Here is an 18,915-nt window from a genome sequence, read left to right as displayed (position 1 = left end):
TTTTAGAAAAAAGACTTTACTGTGGCTCTGGAATATAAGCCAGGAAGGCAAAGCTGAAAAGCAACTGGTGGACCAAGAGGTCAGATTCAAAACACTTTCATCCTTATTTCTACTGGGTAGAATCTCTGGGCAAGTTTCTTACACTTCCTGGAGCTTAATTTGATCACGTCTATAAACTAAGAGGGGTAAATACAAATTATCTGTGAGCAATTCAGTGACTTTAGGAAAACATACAGATTCAAACTACTGTAACCTATTTGGAAATGTAATAAAAAAAAAAAAACACACTTTGAAGCTTTTTAGAATTCCCAGAGTATGGTGGTTATTTCTAGAATTCTAGCACTTGGAAGGTAGAGGCAGCAGGACTAAACAAGGGCAGCATTGAATACAAGCGATTCTATATCAAAACACAACTTTTTGGAACTGATATTTACACTAGGACTAGATTACTTTGTCTGTCTGTTTGTCCCAAAGATCCTCTCTTAGACAAGCCATCTTGGTCATCTGTATTACTTCCATGATTTTTGTAGGTTCTCAGTAAATTTGGGTTGTGAATTATCCCTAATCATGACCACCACTACTTTCTCCTCTTCTTTTTGTTGTTTTAAATATTATTTATTTTTATTTTATGTATATGTGTATTTTGCCTACATGTATGTCAGAGTGTTGTGCTGCCTGGAGCTCACAGGGGCCAGAAGAGACAGCTGATGCTCTCAAACTGGAGCCTTAAAGTAGACTAGTCTGATTTGATTATCAATTACCAGAATAAATTAGCCCTACTCCCTATCTTTCAACTTTATGAATATCTTTTTGAAGCACAGGTTCCTGTTCTGTTTCAAAGCAAAATAGACATACTTTTCACTTTGCAGCTCCTGTATTTTCCTTAAATTTTCTCTGTTTTTTTCTTCAATTTCTTCTTTAAGTTCCTTTACCTGGGTTTTATAAAGTGTCTGTAAAAACAAGTGATAAATACAGTGAGTTATAAACCATTCAGCAGTTTATCTTAAAAGTTAGAAAAGTTTTATTAACTTAAGAGTTAAAACAAGTTAAACTGGGGGTATAGAGAAGGTTCAGTGGTTAAGAGCACTATCTGCTCTTCCAGAAGACCCAGGTTCAGTTCCCAGTATCCACATGGCAGCTCATAACTGTCAGTAGCTCTAGATATAAGGAATTCAGCACCCTTCTACAGACATACAGGCAGGCAAAATACCAATGCACATTTAAAAAAAATCATTAAAACAAACAAACTGGGTGGTGGTGCATGCCCAGCATTTGAGGGGCAGAGGCAGGTGGATCTGAGCTCAAAGACAGCCTGGTCTACAGAACAATTTTCAGTGCATACAGGTCTACATAGAAACACCCTACCTTGAAAAACCAAAAAGAAAAACCCACAAACAAAAAACCAAGTTAAATCTATACACTTAATTACAAGAAATAAGGCTTGCAAGATAGATGGTAGTTGAGGGCACCATCTGATAAATGTTTAAGTCCATGCTGGACCAGAACTTGAGAAACTCCATCTACACCCCACCTTAGCCTCCAAGTGCTTTGGGCAACAGACATGTATTTCCATGCCTAGCAACAAAGTCTTTGTTTAGGACGAAGTCTTACTTTGTAGCCCTGGCTAACCTGAATCCACCTGCCTCTGCCTCGGGAGTGGTGAGATTAAAGCCCTGCATCACCATGCCCAGTCTACAAAGTGTTATTTACAGCTTTAATTTGATGGTAATTCACTGTTGAAAATTGCAGTGGCCCACACCTGTAACTCCAGCAACTTGGGGAGGTAGAGGCAGACGGAGTTCTATGAGTTTAAGGCCAGCCTGGTCCACAAAGCAAGCACAGGACAGCCCAGGATACACAGAGAAACCCTATCTCAAAACACAAAAACAAAATAATAAAGTTTCATTATTAAAAATAATTTTCACTTACAGAGAAGTACTGCTCAGCTTCAAGTTGATCTTGTAACTCCCGCATCTGCCCTTCGTTTCCTCTGTACTGCCTTTAGATAAAAGAAAATCAGTAAAATTTCCAATTTGATAGATTGCATTTAAACTGCTAAAATACAAGAGATTCAACAAAATTACTGCAAGAAAAACATATTTCAGAATCATGTTACTTTTCTAGCTCATCTGGTGAGCCACACTGTCTGGCTTCATCTTGCGCCTTTATAAAATGCCTTGCAAAGCATGGGCCCCTTCCTAATGAAAGCCTTCTTCAGAAACAAATTAGCTGTGGGTCTCTCCAAACCATAAAACTGAAACAGAGACTGCTGTGGTTTGTTTGTTTGTTTTCTTGTAAATATTTGCAGAAATACACTTTACAGGCAAAAAAAAAAAGTCACAGGAATACATTTTAAATGTCTTGTGTAATAAACAAAAGCAGAGGTCAGACATTATTTGAGTAAAAAATAAAGTGTAAAACATTCTTTGGCACATGAAGAGGTATAAAAAGTAATTACATGGGGAATATAAAAGGAAAGGAAGAACAAACTGGTAAGGAGAAAGACAAACTATGTACACATCACATACATTAACAAATCTCACAGGAAAAAGGACACACTCGAGAGAGGAAAAGACTCAAACACAGAAGAACACAATAGAACATGAAGATCATGAGATCATGAATCATGATCATGGATCATCTATTTCAAGGATTAGTAATTTTATCCCAGGCTGCTAGGCTTTAATATTAGACAGCAATTGCTTTGTAGTGTAGTAATAAGCCATGTAGCTGATAGGAAGTAAATAATAAATGCCAATTGAGAGCTGAGTGTTTGGGGGAAAATGTGTATCATCTGGTAAAAATGCAGCTTCTAAATGAGAAACAAAACAAAACAAAACAAAACAAACCTGCCAATATAAATCCAACATAATAAAAACCGACAGCTTATTACAATGCTGGGAGGTAATGGCACACATCTTTAAACCCAGCATTCAGGAGGTAGAGGCAGGTGAATCTTGGAGTTCAAGGCCAGCCTGGTCTACAAAGACAGCAAGGGTTACAAAGAGAAACCCTGTCTAAGGGAAACAAACAAACAAACAAAAACAAACCAAAACAAAAAGGGCCTCAAGGTATGATAACATACATCTGGAGGAAATAAAATCACAACTTTGTTTAAGGAGTACCAATCATTCATACTATACCTGGCTTTGACACTCTGGTTTTGTCTTGATCTCCATTAAGGAGGCACCTGACATCTCAGGAGTAATAGAAAAATAAAAAAGACTAACTCTGGGATGAACCAAAGAAAACAAAAACGCCCCACCCCACCACAAGATTATGTCTAATTGTACTCTCTAAAATAAAATGATCTGGAATACTCCTATCAGGTATGGAGAGCTCTGATAATGCTTACAGATATGAAAATTATGAGAAAGCTGGTATTTCCACCATGAAGAGACTGACTGTAAAGCCAGCAACCATACTAATCTATGTTTCTTCCTTTGAATACCTGTAATTTTAACTTAATTTAATGTAGTTTTAGCATGTCCTTCCAAAGCTTGAACTTCCTTGCAAATCTTCTTTGCAAGTAACTTCTTTTATCACATTATTATTATTATTATTATTATTATTATTATTATTATTTTGGTCTTTTTCACACATTTTTAGATCATTTGAACACAAAATATCAAGCATCTATAAGGCAAATGAAAACACAAAAAAATTTTCTAGACTTACTTTGTAAGCTGTGCTAACTCAAATTCTAACAATCTCTTTGCTTCTAATAAAGTATTTATTTCTTGTTTCATCTGTTTTTCTAAACCTTTTAAATTGTCTGCTTCAAATGCTTGAGTCTTCAATTCATTCTGTAACAAGAGCCGTTTATTTGATTCCTGTTCCAGCTGCAGGGTGAGATTCTTAACCTATGAGTGAGAAAAATGAGTGACATCTTAATCACTTTAGTAATTTATTAGATATCTTAAAGGATACTAATCAAATCTCAAGAACATTATTATTCCTTGAACTATTCTAATTCTTCCTTGTTACTATTATTACTTATTACTAAGTAAAAATAACATAAATTTTAGATATGTAATCTGTACCAAAAAAAAAAAAAAAACCCTCAGTTTTAACTAGCCTGGAGAATTTTGAAAATAATGATAAGAGTCATATTTGAGGGGACATTCCAAATGGGTTCAACTTAGCTGTTCACCCACAAATGTTTACATATTCTATTTTATACAATCTTAAAACTTAGAAAAATAGTACTTATTGGTATAGGGCCAATGAACTAAAAATCTCTGCAGCAGTTTGCAATGTGTATAATCCTTATCTCTGTCTGCAAGATGATTATCACAGAGATCACCAAATGGCCAAACTCTTTCACCTCTGTCTTGTACATACATTTCTTCTTTCTGTCCCTTCCTTGGATGGTTTGACAATACAACATGTTCAGACATAATGAATAATCTTAAACTGTGTTTATTCTTCAGCTTCCAAATGTCACACCTTTAACAAGGCTTTCCTTACCTTTCATAGAACCACATACACATACGTTGCTGTGTCTGTAATTATGATCAGTCTTTCTAAGCTGTTTGCTCCCCCCAAGTATACAGATCATATGTATCTTATTCACCTTAATAACCCTAATGTTGAGACAAAAGGCCACTGTTTTTTGTTTTTAATTTAAAAAAAAATTTTTTTTCTTGAGACAGGGTTTCCCTGTCTAAGGACTGGCTATCCTGGACTTGCTTTGTATAATAGGCTAGCTTTTAACTCACAGAGATCCATCCTCCTGCCTCTACTTCCCTAAGTGCTGGGATTACAGGCAGGTTAAAAAAACACTTGTAAATTTTATTTCATGTGTATGGAATGTTATATCTGTGTATCACGTATGTGCCTGAAGAGGCCAGAAGAGGATGCTGGGAATTAAATCCAGGTTCTCCTGAAGAGCAGTTAATGTCCTTAACAACTGAGCCACCTGCAGGCTCCAGCTTCCAAATTTTTAATATATAGTTATCCTGCCTGCTAGTTTATTTCTAATCTCTTTTAAGTCAATTCTATAAGTCAATACTACATTAATTTTTCTAAAAGGCTATTTTCACCTACAGCATCTCTATAGGTTTTAAAAGAACACCAGTTACTTCAGAGCTCAAGTGTCAACTCCAAGTGACAGTTCTCTGTATCTTTTCTTGTCTGATTTTACTTCCTTTTGCTCATGACTTAACTGTTCTTACCAAGTATACAAATCTGTAATGACAATGTTGCCTCCATGAAGTCAAGTCTTGGAAACTAGTTACAAATAATTTCTAAACTAGACAGTACCAACAAAAAGCCTTTTATCAATTCAACAGTATTATAAATATGTGCTCTATGTTTTCTATCAAAGTAAGCCACTCTAAGCAGCAGTTAATTTTTTTTAATGCTTTTCTAGATAACACAGATACTTTTTGATGGTCTGTTTTTTAAAGGAAATAATTTCTTCTAGGAGAAACTAAGACATTTTGATGCAGTTTCATGGACTGCTGTGAAATATCAAGGAACACATCCTAGGGAGTGAATGTTTAATAGCTATTTAAAATGAATATTTTAAGTCCTGGAATGACAGTGTAAGCAATGAACAGATACTTCTCAAATCTTGTGTACTGCAGTTATAATAGTTTCTCTTAAAAGACGGATAATATTAGTACTGTGTCTCACTTCATCTTCCATCCTTTCTTTAGTTTCAGTCAAATGTTCTAGCTTCTGCTGAGACTGCTTCAGATCAACATCTAGCATGGAGCACTGTTTCTCAGTCTCAACAACTCTATTTTCAGCCTTCTCTCGAGCTTCTCTTTCTTCCTTCAGCTTTTTTTCCATTTCTGCAACAGAAAAAGTTACAAACATACATTTAAAAAGCACCTTATTATTTTTACTTTAAATGGTCTGGAAACTGGTCTTTAAATTTTATTCTGGAACTATAATAGGTATTAATTATAAAAGTTCTAAGAGCATTTGAGTAATTTATATAGTAAGAATCTTTAAAGAAAAAGTTGTAAATATAATAATAATAATAATAATAATAATAATAATAATAATAAAACTGTCACAATGTAGCCCTTGCCCAAAGGAGAGGAGACATTTCAATAAGGTTTAGATTAGAAGTGGAAGGGTATGGTTGGAAAGAGTAGAATAATGATTGAAATGAAGGTAAAGAATAGAAAAACATGACTGCAGGTATTAATCTCTATTTTGCACTGGTCTGGAAAAAAATTTTTTTAAGATTTATTTATTTATTATGTATATAATGTGGTGTCTGCAGGTATACCTGCACTCCAGAAAAGTGCCACCAAATCTCATTATAGATGGTTGGGTGCTATCATCTGGTTGCTGGGAATTGAACTCAGGACTCTGGAAGAGCAATCAGTGCTCTTAACCTCTAAGCCATCTCTCCAGCCCTGGTCTGAAAATTTTATAAGGAGGCTCTTAGGCTAGGAACTCTGTGCAACAGTGATAAAATTCCATGGTCACAGAACACCTCTTTCAATTATTATCAGAAGATTCTACCCTTTGCCACCGTGTCTTATTCTAGGATATGGTCAGTCAAGTTCTGAGAATTTTAAGCTTTTCCATAGTCAGGACAGTAGGTAGTTGCATAATTAAGTCTTTTTGCTATTCTTGGATCCTGCCCTCAAGCTGACAATTACAATGAAGTTCAACTTTCCCTTAACCTTATAAATACAGCTGTACTAACATAATCATTACGTCCCAATTCCCCTCACTCCAATCTAACAGAAATCATTTCACTTATCTTACTCCAGATACCTATCCTTGAGTTCCAGTCGCACATAACAATTATATATATCTAAATATCTAATAAAATTATCAGAGCTGTTATTTTCAGCTTTGAATTCAAAACCTCAAGCTGGTTACGCATGTTAGAGTTCTGCCACTGAACCACATCCCTAGCCTCTTAAGATATTGAAATGGTTACCTTTTTCTACTATCCCCAAGTTGTTTCTATTGCACTTACATCAGTCTCTGTACAGGATATAACCACTGATTCGGCTGTTTAAATTAAACACCTTAGTCTTTCTTGCTTCCTTTTCTTTTGACCTTTCATCACATTTTTGCCCTTTGTGCTTCTGCTTCTTTGCTCTTTGCTACCACCAGATCAACCTACTTCCACTGTTCCTTTTTTCAAAACACTCTCCAGATAATAAGAGTAATCTTTTAAGAGCATGAATTACAGTTGTAGTTGGAGACAATGCAATGGACTAACATTGATCTTAAATACATTTGAAGTAATAATAAAATGAGTAACTGGTTGGTCTAAACTAGGATTGTGACTAAAAGTCATAAAGCAAAGTAAATATAAAGGAATAAAATAAGACAAAACAATAACAACAACAACAACAAAAAACGGTTAACAATAAGGTCCAGAATGGATCATGAAAAAAAATCAAGGGAGAGATTTAAACACTGAGAGAAAAGAATCCCCAAACTTTGTTTTGTTTTAGACCCAAGCCCTAGTCTCACAAATGCTTAGCTTCTCCAGTGCTGAAATTACTGGTTTGGGCCATCATACCTCGTATGTTTTCACTAACTTTTTTTTTTTTTTGAGACAGGGTTTCCTTGTGTGGCCTTGGCTGTCCTGGACTCACTTTGTAAACAAAGTTGTCCTCGAACTCACAGCGATCCACCTGTCTCTGCCTTCCTGAGTGCAGGGATTACAGGCATGTACCACCACGCCTGGCTTTTACTAACTTTTATAGTAAAGACATAGTAGTAAAGTAAAAACACTACAGAAGTAAAATTGTGATAAAAGAGAAGATATAATAAAAGATATTCTATTCTTAGAAAACAATGTTACTTATACTCTCTACCAAAGAAGTGAAGTTTTGATCAAAACTGAATTTCTGAAAGTATTATTTAAAACTAATCACAGGAAATATTCATATCAAGGGACACTTACCATACATGGCAACAGACTTTGCCTCTTCAATAGACTGATGCTTATCAGTTAACCGCGCTTTGGTTACTTTGTGTTCATTTACTTCTTGTTCTAACCTCTGCTGTAAAGACTTGAGCTTGTAGTTCAAATCTATCTCTAAATTATTCTTTTCCTAAAAAAATTGGAATGAGAGCCATGGAATATAATAAACTGTGCAAGAGGTATGCAATTAAATCTTACATTCTTCAATATTCCACAGGAGATAAACACTTTCCTAATGACCCCTTCCCATCTGAAACATTCATGACAGCTGATGCAGAACTCCCTGTGCTGCTGGTTATATTCAGATGGTTTACACAAATGAATGCAACAATCTTTCACTTTGTTATTCAATTTTTGCTTAAAAATTTTTTAATCAAAGAAATTCATCTATATTAATATGTAAAAATCACATTTACTTCTTTTTTAAAAAAAATGAAGCATCTTGGGACAAGGTAGTGAAATGTTTAGGTGAGAACAGTAAGAATGGATTCCAACCTTTTGAAAGTTTACTATTCTTTCTTTCCTCTTATGTACACATTTGTATCAGCTTGGCTAACAAAAACAACTGTGGGATAGAATATGCCAAAGCAGTGGCTTTTAAAATATTTTTTTTTTCTGAGGGAAACATAGAAATTGAGAACTAGATCTGTAAAGTAATGGCTTGAGCCTTTCCTTAGTAGGTACTTAGCAGTAAAATTGTTGATAAAATTCTAAATAAATGCAGGGTCCAAGCAGGATGACCCCGTTGGGCAAAGACACTTGCCACTAAGCCTGATGACAGTCTCCCTGCCCCTAATAAGTTGTCCTGACTCTAAACATGTGCCACTATGCACAACCCTACAGGAAGGAGGGAGGGAGATAAGATGGATAAAGGGAAAGGATGCAAAAGCCAATTGTTATTTTTCTTTTCTTTTCTTTTTTTACTAACAACATAGTCTAAGCATACATAGTGTGTTAGGGCCCAGTCCTTTATTTTCTCTCTTCATATGATTTAACAGAGCAAGGATTAATACCTTCCTCTTAACTATGTACAAAGAAACTACAAACAATTTTCTTGTTAAAAGTTATTCCCAAACCAAAGTAATGTAATTATCTATTAAAACATCCAAAGCTTTTTAGAGTACAAACAAAAATAATATGGTAACAAGATGCTAAATATGGCATACATACATTCTCATCCACCAAAAAACCAATCACACAATAAAATAAAGACATTACAAATGAATACTCTAAAATACCTTGTAACCTTCGATAACCTTAATATTACCCCATTATTAGGACAGCAAATCACTTACCTTCTCTGAATGATTAAGCATGTCTTGAGCCTCTTTTCTTTCTTCTTCCACTCTTTCAAGATTATGTTTGAGATGCTTCACCTCCTCTTGTAAAGATGTAATTCGTGCTATGAAGTGAGAAAAATGTTAAAGCAAAACTAATTTATGGTACTATAAACCAGACTCGTGATTATCTGGGAGTGAGGAAGTGGGTGATGGAGGAATTTCATGGGACTTGGTGCTTGTTAATTTTCAGTTTTGAATTTTTATTTTGTGTATGTGAGTTTTGCCTGATATACATTGTACCCCACTTGTGTGCAGTGCACATGGAGACCAGAAGAGGGCAACAGGTCCATTGGAACTGGGGTTATAGATAGTTGTAAGATGCCAGACAGGTGCTGGTAACTTAATCCAGGTCCTTTGTAAAAGCAGCAAGTGCTCTTAACTGTTGAACCATTTCTCTAGCTCAGTGGTTCCCTTCAACCTTCCTACTGCTGTGACCGTTTAATGGAGCTTCTCATGTTGTGATGACCCCCAACCATAAAATTATCTTCATTGACTGTAATTTTGCTACTGTTATGAATCATAGCATAAACATACATGTTTTCCCATGATCTTTAGCAACTCTATGAGAGGGTCATTGAATCCCAAAGGGGTTATGAACCATAGATTGAGAACTGCTGAGCTCGAAAAAGTTAACCAAGGAAGAACAAGGCTCATTCACTGAAAACATTGTTACACCAGGTGCAGAGGAGGATCACTGTAATTTCAGCTGATCAGTAAATGGAGGCAAGAATGTTTGGGCCCAGAAGTTCAAGGGTACTTTGGACACCATTATCAGACCTTGCCTCAAAACCGAATGAAACACAAAATACAACAAAACCTCGAAACAATGATAAATAAATGGAAATAAGCTGCGTTCATAGACTGGAAGACTTATAAGATGACATTAACTATCTAAATCAACAAAAACATTCGAGCACTATTAAAATATCAAAAGTATGTTCTTCAGAAATGGAAAAACTAATTAATTAGGAATTTCAAAGAATAGCTAAAATAATATTGTGAAAGAACAGTAACATTGGACAAATCAAACTCCCCAATTTCTTCTTCTTCTGCCCCCCCCTTTTTTTGGTATAAAGGAGATTTTTATTGTGGAAAAGGGGAAAGGCATCCATGACAGAGAGAAAGAAAGAGAGAAAGACAGACAGACAGGGAGAGCAATGGAGAGAGTAAGAGCCAAACTTCCCAATTTCAAAACCTTCCATAAAACTACAATGGTTGAAACGTGGTGCTGACATAGGCAAAATTACATTACCAACAAAATAGACTTGAACATACAGAAATAAAGCCATATACTGGGACTCTGTGTGTGCGTGCTTGTGTGTGTCAAGTACACATCTGAGTGTAGGGGTCTTAAGTTGATACCAAGTGTCTTCCTCAATTACCTCTTTGCCTTTTTGTTTGTTTGTTCGTTTTTGTTTTTTGTACTGCACTTAAAGCTCATTTCTTCTACTGCAGCTACACTGGCTGGCCAGTGAGACCCTGGAGATCTGCTTGCCTCTGCTCCCCCCAGGACTAAGGTTGAAGATACGTACTTCCCCACTTGGTTTTACATGGGTGCTAGAGATCTCAACTCAGGTTCTCATACTTGAACTTTACCCACTGTGCCATCTCCGCAGCCAAATCCATTCATTTATTAAAGATATTTTTTCCTGTCTTTTTCATTTATTCAACTTTTCCCCCAGTCCTAAAGATTAGACCTAAGGCTTTCAAACATGAATGCTAGGTAAGTATTAAAATGCATCTTAGCCATGGACTATCAATGTTTAACAAAAATGTCAAAAGCACTTAAAGAAGAAGGAATGGGTCTTGAGAAATACATTGGCCTCTACATGTGAGCATGTATACACACTCTTTTGTACACACACGTACACACAGGCATGCATGCACACACACTGGAAGAGCAGCCTCTTAAACAAATGGTGCTAAACAACTGGGTCTATCAGATGTTCAATAATATCACTACTCATTAGGAAAAAAAAATCAGGACTACAGTAATATGTGATTTCATTCCTATTCAGGCAGTTACCTAGTGTTAACAACAACATGGACAAATCCCAATTTCTTAGTAAGGGCAAATGAAATGGCTCAGCCACTGTAGAAACCAGTTTAGCACTTTCACAAAAGTTAAGGATAGAATTACTACATGGACCAGCAATTTCACACATAAATAGTCACTCCAAAGACTACAGATGGTATCCCAGCACTCAGGAGGCAGAGGCAAGCAGATCTCTGAGTTTGAGGCCAGCCTAGTCTACAGAGTGAGTTCCAGGACAGCCAGGGCTACACAGAGAAACCCTGATTAAAAAAAAAAACAACAACAAAATAAAACAAAACAAAAAAGAATACAGAGAGCAAACAGTTTTAAATTAATATTCACAACATTGTTATTTACAATAACAAAAAGGAGAAAACATTCTAAAACTCTACCAATAGCAGAATGGATATGAAAACCGTAGTACAAACATACAACAGACTTAGCCTTTAACGAGTTACTAACGCATTCTACAAACATTAAACACACAAGAAGCCTCATGTAAAAGATACATATTACACGATGCCTACAAAAAAATACACAGATCATGTAAATTCAGAGATTTAAAAAAAAATTGTGGCTTCCAGTGGCTAGAGGAAAGGGGAACAGGGAAAGACAATTTAATGGGTGAAAGGTGTTTAAAAAGCTGATGAGGAAATCCTGGAGACCTAGGAGACAGTTGTACAACCTTCTGAATACAATAAATGCTGGAAGCATAAAGATAGATGGGAACCATTGTGCAAATGCCTAAGAAAATGAAGAACTGGGCAACCACTACCAATAAAAACAGCCAGATGTCATATACTAAGTTTTCTTGTTCAAGTCCTATGTGAGACACGTGGAGTCACTAGACAGATCAAGCTTTTAGATCTAAATCCCAATTTAAAGTGCTTATGAGGGTAAAATAACATATTAAATTATACAGGTGGGAGAAATCAGCAAATTCAGAATGGGACATTTCAACGCTCAAGAGGTAGGGCAAGCAGATCTCTGTGAGCTCTCAGGCCAGCCAGGGCCACATACTAAGATGGTTTCAGACCAAACAAGAGCCTCAAAAATGAGACATTTGTAAGTAATAAACAAAATAAGCAATGAAAAAGGACAAGCATGTAATGATACTGTAACTTTTTCTTAACTCTTACCAATATCTAAAAGATTCTGTAAAAACAAAAAACAAAAAACAATTAATAAACAGCATGTTGGTGTCAGCCTTGGAAGCAAGTTGTTCAAAGCTTAGACATAAGCAAAAGATAACAAACATAATAATTTTAAGAACTGGAAGGATTTATGGAATTTGAGCAATGAAATTACATGGCTAACCTGCAGTCCAAACAGTGAGAAGAACTTGACTTAAACAAGTGTGAGGCTTCCCTAGTAACTGCAAAAAGGCTCCTTTCTTAATTATATCTAGACCTATTTTAAGCCTGTGCCTGAGAGGCACAACTCTCCCCAGCTATGAGCCAATGGGAACCCCTAATTTCTGTTTCCAGAGTCACAAAATATGACCTGACCTCTCTACACAGAATTATAGTTAATCAAGTCCCATGAGAACCAAAATATGTTCCCTTCCATAGAGTATGTTTTAACTAAGTTAACTCCCCTCGATCCTCCAGTCTTTTCTGAGAGGCCTGGCAATTCTCACACATATCTTTTGTGTAGGTAGTGTGGATGCTGTTACCAAACAGCAACAAAACCCAGGAAAATATGTGGGAAGTAAAGGCAGTCATTTTTGGAAAACAAATCAAATGGTATTTGCCTTTTTAAACTGTTGCTTTTATTCACTGTTAGTTATGTTTAATCTGCTTCTTAGTTCTACAAAGAACGCCAGTAACTCTAATCCCAACCTTTCCTAGTACCCTGGTCTATTTTTTTGGAAGGGGTCCCACTCTACAACTCAGGAATTTCTCTTGTAATTCCATTTGCACGAGGAACGTGGAGTAGTCAAGTCCCCAGGCACAGAAAGTAGATGATGGTTAGAGACCACTGTGAGAAGGAAAGAATGACAGCTACCGTTTTGTTTGGGATAACTAAAATGGTATGGAGAGTTGTGAAAAGATGCAGTATAATGTTGAATGTATTTAATGACACTGAAATATACACTTTAAAAGTTTAAAATGGGGCTGGCAAGATGGCTTTGTAGGTAAAGGGCTTACCATGCAAGCCTAACAACCTGAGCTCAATCCCTAGAAGCAAAGTAGATAGAATAAGTTAATTCTACCAAGTTTTTCTCTGACCACCCATATATGCCCCATAGCAACACACACCTTTATCATGCATTACACATATCATAACAATAATAAAAAAATAAAGTAAAAACTTGCTATGATAAGTTTTGTGACATACTTTACGTGAGAAAAAGTATTACCTTGAAGGTCTCCAATCATCTCAGAATCATGCCCTCTGTCTCTTCGCTCTGCTTCCAATACAGCTTGCAGCTGGTAGTAATCCTTGTCTGCTTGTGACTTGGAATTCTCTAAAATTCTGTTTCTCTCCTGTAATTCTCTGTTCAGGGACTCTAGCTGACTAATTGACTTGCTCATCTCTGTGTGACTCTTCCTTAATCTTACAGCTGTGTCTGATTCTGTCCTAAGTAAGTCATTGGCTTCTTCTAACTATTGAAAAAGAAAGAAAGAGGTTTGATCACATACAATCATGTTTCTTTTAATTAACTGTAATTTTAAAAGAATCCTGCTGCAGAACTGACCTGCTTCTGTAACTGAGTCAGCTTCTCATTAGCAAGCTGTGAGCTCTGACTTGCTTTCCGTAAGTCTTCCAACTGGTCCTTTAGTGTAGAAACTAGGAAGCCAAGAATGTAGAAATTACATATTTTTGTTAGAGAACAACATCCTTTTTAAAAATAAAATTTACTTTTAGACCACAACAATCTGTGAAATTAGGTTCATTCCCACTCCCAAAACAAATTCTATCTTACAAGTTCTTTTATTCTAAATTGATCAAAAAGTAGAGAACAGTTTTGTAACACAAAGTAAAATAGTTTTGTTTCAGATACTGTAGTAGTCCAAATTCTTTTTTATTGCCTTCATGGGACCAATCTATTGGTTTAAACTTAATAGCACAAAGCTACTCTGAGATGTGATCCCTGTGTCCTACAGGCTCTCCTCAAACACAAGTGCTCACCTGACTCCCCTGCCTTAACCCCCTAAGTGCCAGGGTACAGGGGTGCAGCACTACATTTATAAAGCTGTTTTTGTTTTGTTTTGGTTTTTGCTTTTTGAACACTAAAATAACTTGAATAATTCAGTATTTTTAAAATGGCACAAAAATCAAGATAATACGTGGTAGAATGACGAGGATTCTTTCCTTGTTTTTCTCCCTTAATTGACTTTTCCTACAACTACTATCAGTTCTTCCTTAAGACAATTTATGAATCAACAGCCTAAAACGAAACCGAACATATCATATACAGGTTTTCACAGGCATATCTACAGAAATATACATATTTAATGATAGAGATGCCTTATTCTTTTCTTGAACTGTCTATTTTTATGACACAGATATTTCAGTATCTGCCATATCACTGAATACATTGTTTATACTTTTATCAATCCTATATGAAGAGCCTTGTGTATACATGATACTGTATACTTATATTTATAAAATAAACTATAAGTAAAACCATCATTTTCAAATGGTATAAAAAACTTCTGTATATAATACAATTGCAACACTGGCATCAAAATATAAAATTCTACACAGGGTGGTACACGCCTTTAATCCCAGCACTTGGGATGACAGAGGCAGTTGGATCTCTGTGAATTTGAGGCCAGCCTGAGCTACTACTGGGAGGTGAGAGAGGGGCTGTAGCAACTCTACCTTAACAGTTCTCAAATGAGGATGCTTGTTAGAACTGTCTAAAGAGTTTATAGCAATACTGATACCAGGCCACATAGCTACACCATAATTTAAATAGAAATTTCTGGAGTTTATGAGTGTTGTTTGTTAAAGTTTCTTTGTGTATGGGAGCTCTGCCTGCATACGTATCTGCACCATGTAGGTACAGGGTATGTGAGAACAGAAAAGGGCGTTACATGCCCTGGAACGGGAATTACAAGTGGGTGTCTGACTATCTGGGTGCCGAGAACTGAACCTCAGTCCTCTAGGAACAGCCAGTGCTCTTAACTGCAGTCATCTCCCCAGCCCTGGTTAGTGTTCTTCAATTCTTCTCAGGTGATTCTGGTATGCACAGAATTGTGACATCATTCGCTTGGCTAAATACCACTGAAAGGCTTTAGTAAGTGTTAAGTGTAGCGGAAGATTTGGGCTATTTAACTCATGAAGTAATGTGCTGACTGTGTATTATTGTAGTGTCATCAATCTATTATGTGAGCTACATTTAAGACAACCTCATGTTAAAGACAGTTCAGCATTAGACAAACATTTTGGGGGCTGCAGTTACAGCTCAGTGGTTGTGTCTACTTACATAGTCCAGTATTTTTCAAAAGAACAATTTACCTTCATTTTCTACATTTCTTCTCTTCTCATTTTCCTGTTCAACTTTTCTTTGGTACTCATTAATTCTATGTTGTAGTAACATCTTTTCTTTCTCAATTTGAGACAGTGCAGATTCTAGATTTCTTCTTTGATTTCCCTAAAATTATATAATGATGACAGTTACAACTGCAAACAATAGCTGACACATAGTTCCGGGAGTACTTTCCTCCTGAAAAATGTTTTAGATGAAACCTTAAGACCCATTTTTTTTTCTTAAAACCAGGCAGTATATTATTATGACAGCTTTGCAGTAACAGATAAAACATGTCATACAAAGTAAGACACACCTACCTGACCTAGACAAAGATACCCCTTCTGTGTCTAAACCACCATCAGCGGTATATTACCAGTATTGCCAGGTTTTTGTTGCTTTCTTTTTACATTTCAGACTTGACATGAGGAAATTCTACTATGTGATTTTGTACATTTTCCTATCTGTAAGTAAATACTATATTTTATGTAGATATTATCAGATTCCTAGAGGTGATATAGATCTCCATAGTAGTTACTTTAAAACTCACTGTGTGTATGAAGGTTAGAGCACAGTTCATGGGTATCCATTTCTTCTTGCCACTGTATAGGATGTGGGTGTATGTAGGCTATCAGGTCTACATGCAAGAGCATCTGTCTACTGAGTCACCTCTTTTAACTTTAAATACAACTTGAAGCTGGGCATGGTGGCACACGTGTCATCTCAGCACTCAGGAGGTTGTGGTAGGATTATAAGCAGGAGTCACCAAGCCAAGCTCCTAAAAACTTCACACTTTCATATTTATGTTTCAATCTACTATTAAGTTAACAGCCACAAGGGATGACACATTAAGGTTCAGATCTTGGCTCACAATTGCTCCAGCACCATTTGTTCATCTGCCGAAATGCTTTTGCAATTTTGTCAAAGGTCAGCTGGCCACAATTGTGTGGGTTTATTTCTGTTCTTCATTTCTGTTTTCCTAATCTATAGTCTTCAGTTAATATCATGTAGTTTTGATCACTATAGTTATGATTTTTCTAAGCACACCATCATGTTTCCTGCATAAAACATCTGGACAGGCTTAACTCTTACTTTCTGATCTCTTTGTGATTATGCGATTTACTGTTCTGACTATAACTTCTAGTACTATCTGAATAATGATGAAAGCTGATGTGGTTTTGCTATAACAGACCTTAGGGGAAGTACTTGCTTTTACAGTTAGCTATGAAGTGAACTATAGGTTATGTATATGCTGTTTATCAACTTGAGTTTCCTGAGAATGTTTACCGTGAATGGATACTGCCTTTTTTTCTAATGCTTTTTCTGTATCAACTAAAATGATTATTTGGTTTTTCTTTAGACTATTAATATGGTGAATTAAGCTAATTGATTTCTAAAATATTAACCTTGAATTCCTGAAACAAACTATAGTCAGATAAAGTATCTTTTATGTGCTGCTGAGATCTATGTTAGTGTTTTGCTAAAGACTCTATAGTTGTAACAATGATGTCTAGTTTTTCTATAGTCTATGACTTGGTGTAAGGTCTAACAAAATGAATTAGGAAGAGTTCTTATTTTGGAGGTGTTGTAAATTATTTGGTGTTTTCATTAAATTTGGCGGGATTCCCTAATGAAGTTATCTTGTCATCGAGATTCACTATTTTGTGGGGGTAGAGAGAATTTTAAAAAAATAAGGGTTCACCTTCCTTACAATTATACACAGCTACTGAAATTATCTATTTCACACTGTGTGAGTTGTGGCATGTTGGGTGTTTAGAGTTGTTCACATCATGCCCTCACGGTCTCTTTCATTCCTGATGCTGGTTCCTTTTCCCTTTGTCAGCCTTGCCAGAGATTTGGTACTTTTGTAATCCTTTTCAAACAAGTTCTTTTGCTCCATCCATTTTCTTCATTGTTGTTTTCAGTTGCAGTGACCTCTGCTTTTACCCTTCTCAGAACTTTTGTTAAGATTAGTCATTAGCAACTTTTCTTTTCCTAATATGAACAATTATGCTAAAATCTTTCCTTCAGGCATTTGTGTTGACTGTGCCTAATAAATCTAATAAATCTTCATTATTTAATATTTTCAATGATGAAAAGTTTTAACTTTTTTTCTTTAACATAAAAGCTTGAAGATACAATCAACATTCCAATGTATTTTTCATTCCCCTAAGATTGACACTTTTTGTCATTTGACTTTCATTTGTTCGGTTTTCCTGCTATCTAATTGTGAGTCATTCTGGCTTGATTACATTTTGGTCAGTACACTATCAATCTGATTCTTTTAATTTTATTTTATGGCTAAGGATACAATCTATTTTGGTATGTGGGTCCTTAAGCACTTGAAAAAAAATGTATATTCTACCACAGTTGAACAGATGCTATTAATGATGTAGTTGTGTTCTATAAAGTCTACTATTGTTATTTCAAGGCCAGGGGAGGAGGGACCCACAGTGTTTCTACTATTAATTTTATTTTCTGAGACACAGTGTGATGTATTCCAGGCTAGCCCTGAATTTCTTATATATCTAAAGATGACTGTGAACTTTTGTTCTTCCAGCCTCCATTTCCCAGGTATTAGGATTATAGGCATGTGGCAGCACCCCTACTTTAGAAGGTCCTGAGGAATGAAGTCATGTTACACAAGCATTCTTATAAAAGAGCTACTGCCTCAGCCTCACACCACATTCCTGTGGTGTTTCTTAGAAATTAAGCGTCCCACAGCTGGTCTGCTTTCTTCATAATTCTCAGGATCCTACAGTTAATGTATAGGACCTTTAGCTGTACTTAGTGGCAAAAAGAGGGAATAGTACTTTTACTTTGCCTCTCTTTAAAAAGTAGGACTATGCTAATTTCATAATTAAGAACTTCCTCTTGATCTTGAATTCTGAAGGATGAATAACTTAAACTCATAGTTTATCTGAATTTAGAATTGATTCTCTAAAGACTCAAAATAAAATATACAGTGCCAACTAAGACTACATCGATACTGACCTCTGGTTAATGGTAAAATGTTCTCAAAATCTTTAGATGACTACATTTCTATCGTAAGCCACAGATTAAAGGGAAAAATATTACTAACAGATAAGATTACCTCAGGGAAGAAAAACAGAACAACAAAAAATTTATCAAAGATTAACTCTAG

The 18,915-nt window shown here is 35.8% G+C and overlaps 1 protein-coding gene across 3 annotated transcripts in view; it reads right to left on the bottom strand.

Moving 5' to 3' along the window:
• The window catches only part of Rock1 (Rho associated coiled-coil containing protein kinase 1), a 102,221-nt gene that overhangs the window by 22,004 nt on the left and 61,302 nt on the right, over window positions 1–18,915 (bottom strand). For all 3 annotated transcript variants that reach the window (XR_009589896.1, XM_021661565.2, XM_060377682.1), the window contains exons 14-22: window positions 15,761–15,896; window positions 13,992–14,083; window positions 13,653–13,899; window positions 9,211–9,317; window positions 7,895–8,045; window positions 5,641–5,801; window positions 3,679–3,863; window positions 1,930–1,999; window positions 856–950 (exon numbers count right to left, since the gene is read on the bottom strand). Coding sequence is in view for 2 of the 3 variants with exons in the window: in XM_021661565.2 (XP_021517240.2) it covers window positions 856–950; window positions 1,930–1,999; window positions 3,679–3,863; window positions 5,641–5,801; window positions 7,895–8,045; window positions 9,211–9,317; window positions 13,653–13,899; window positions 13,992–14,083; window positions 15,761–15,896 (1,244 nt within the window). In the remaining variant the exon portion in view is untranslated. The remainder of the gene's footprint in view (window positions 1–855; window positions 951–1,929; window positions 2,000–3,678; window positions 3,864–5,640; window positions 5,802–7,894; window positions 8,046–9,210; window positions 9,318–13,652; window positions 13,900–13,991; window positions 14,084–15,760; window positions 15,897–18,915) is intronic.

The sequence above is a fragment of the Meriones unguiculatus genome, chromosome 2 (genome assembly GCF_030254825.1).
Source record: "Meriones unguiculatus strain TT.TT164.6M chromosome 2, Bangor_MerUng_6.1, whole genome shotgun sequence".
Lineage (NCBI taxonomy): Eukaryota > Metazoa > Chordata > Mammalia > Rodentia > Muridae > Meriones > Meriones unguiculatus.
This window is presented reverse-complemented; position numbering and strand designations above follow the sequence as displayed.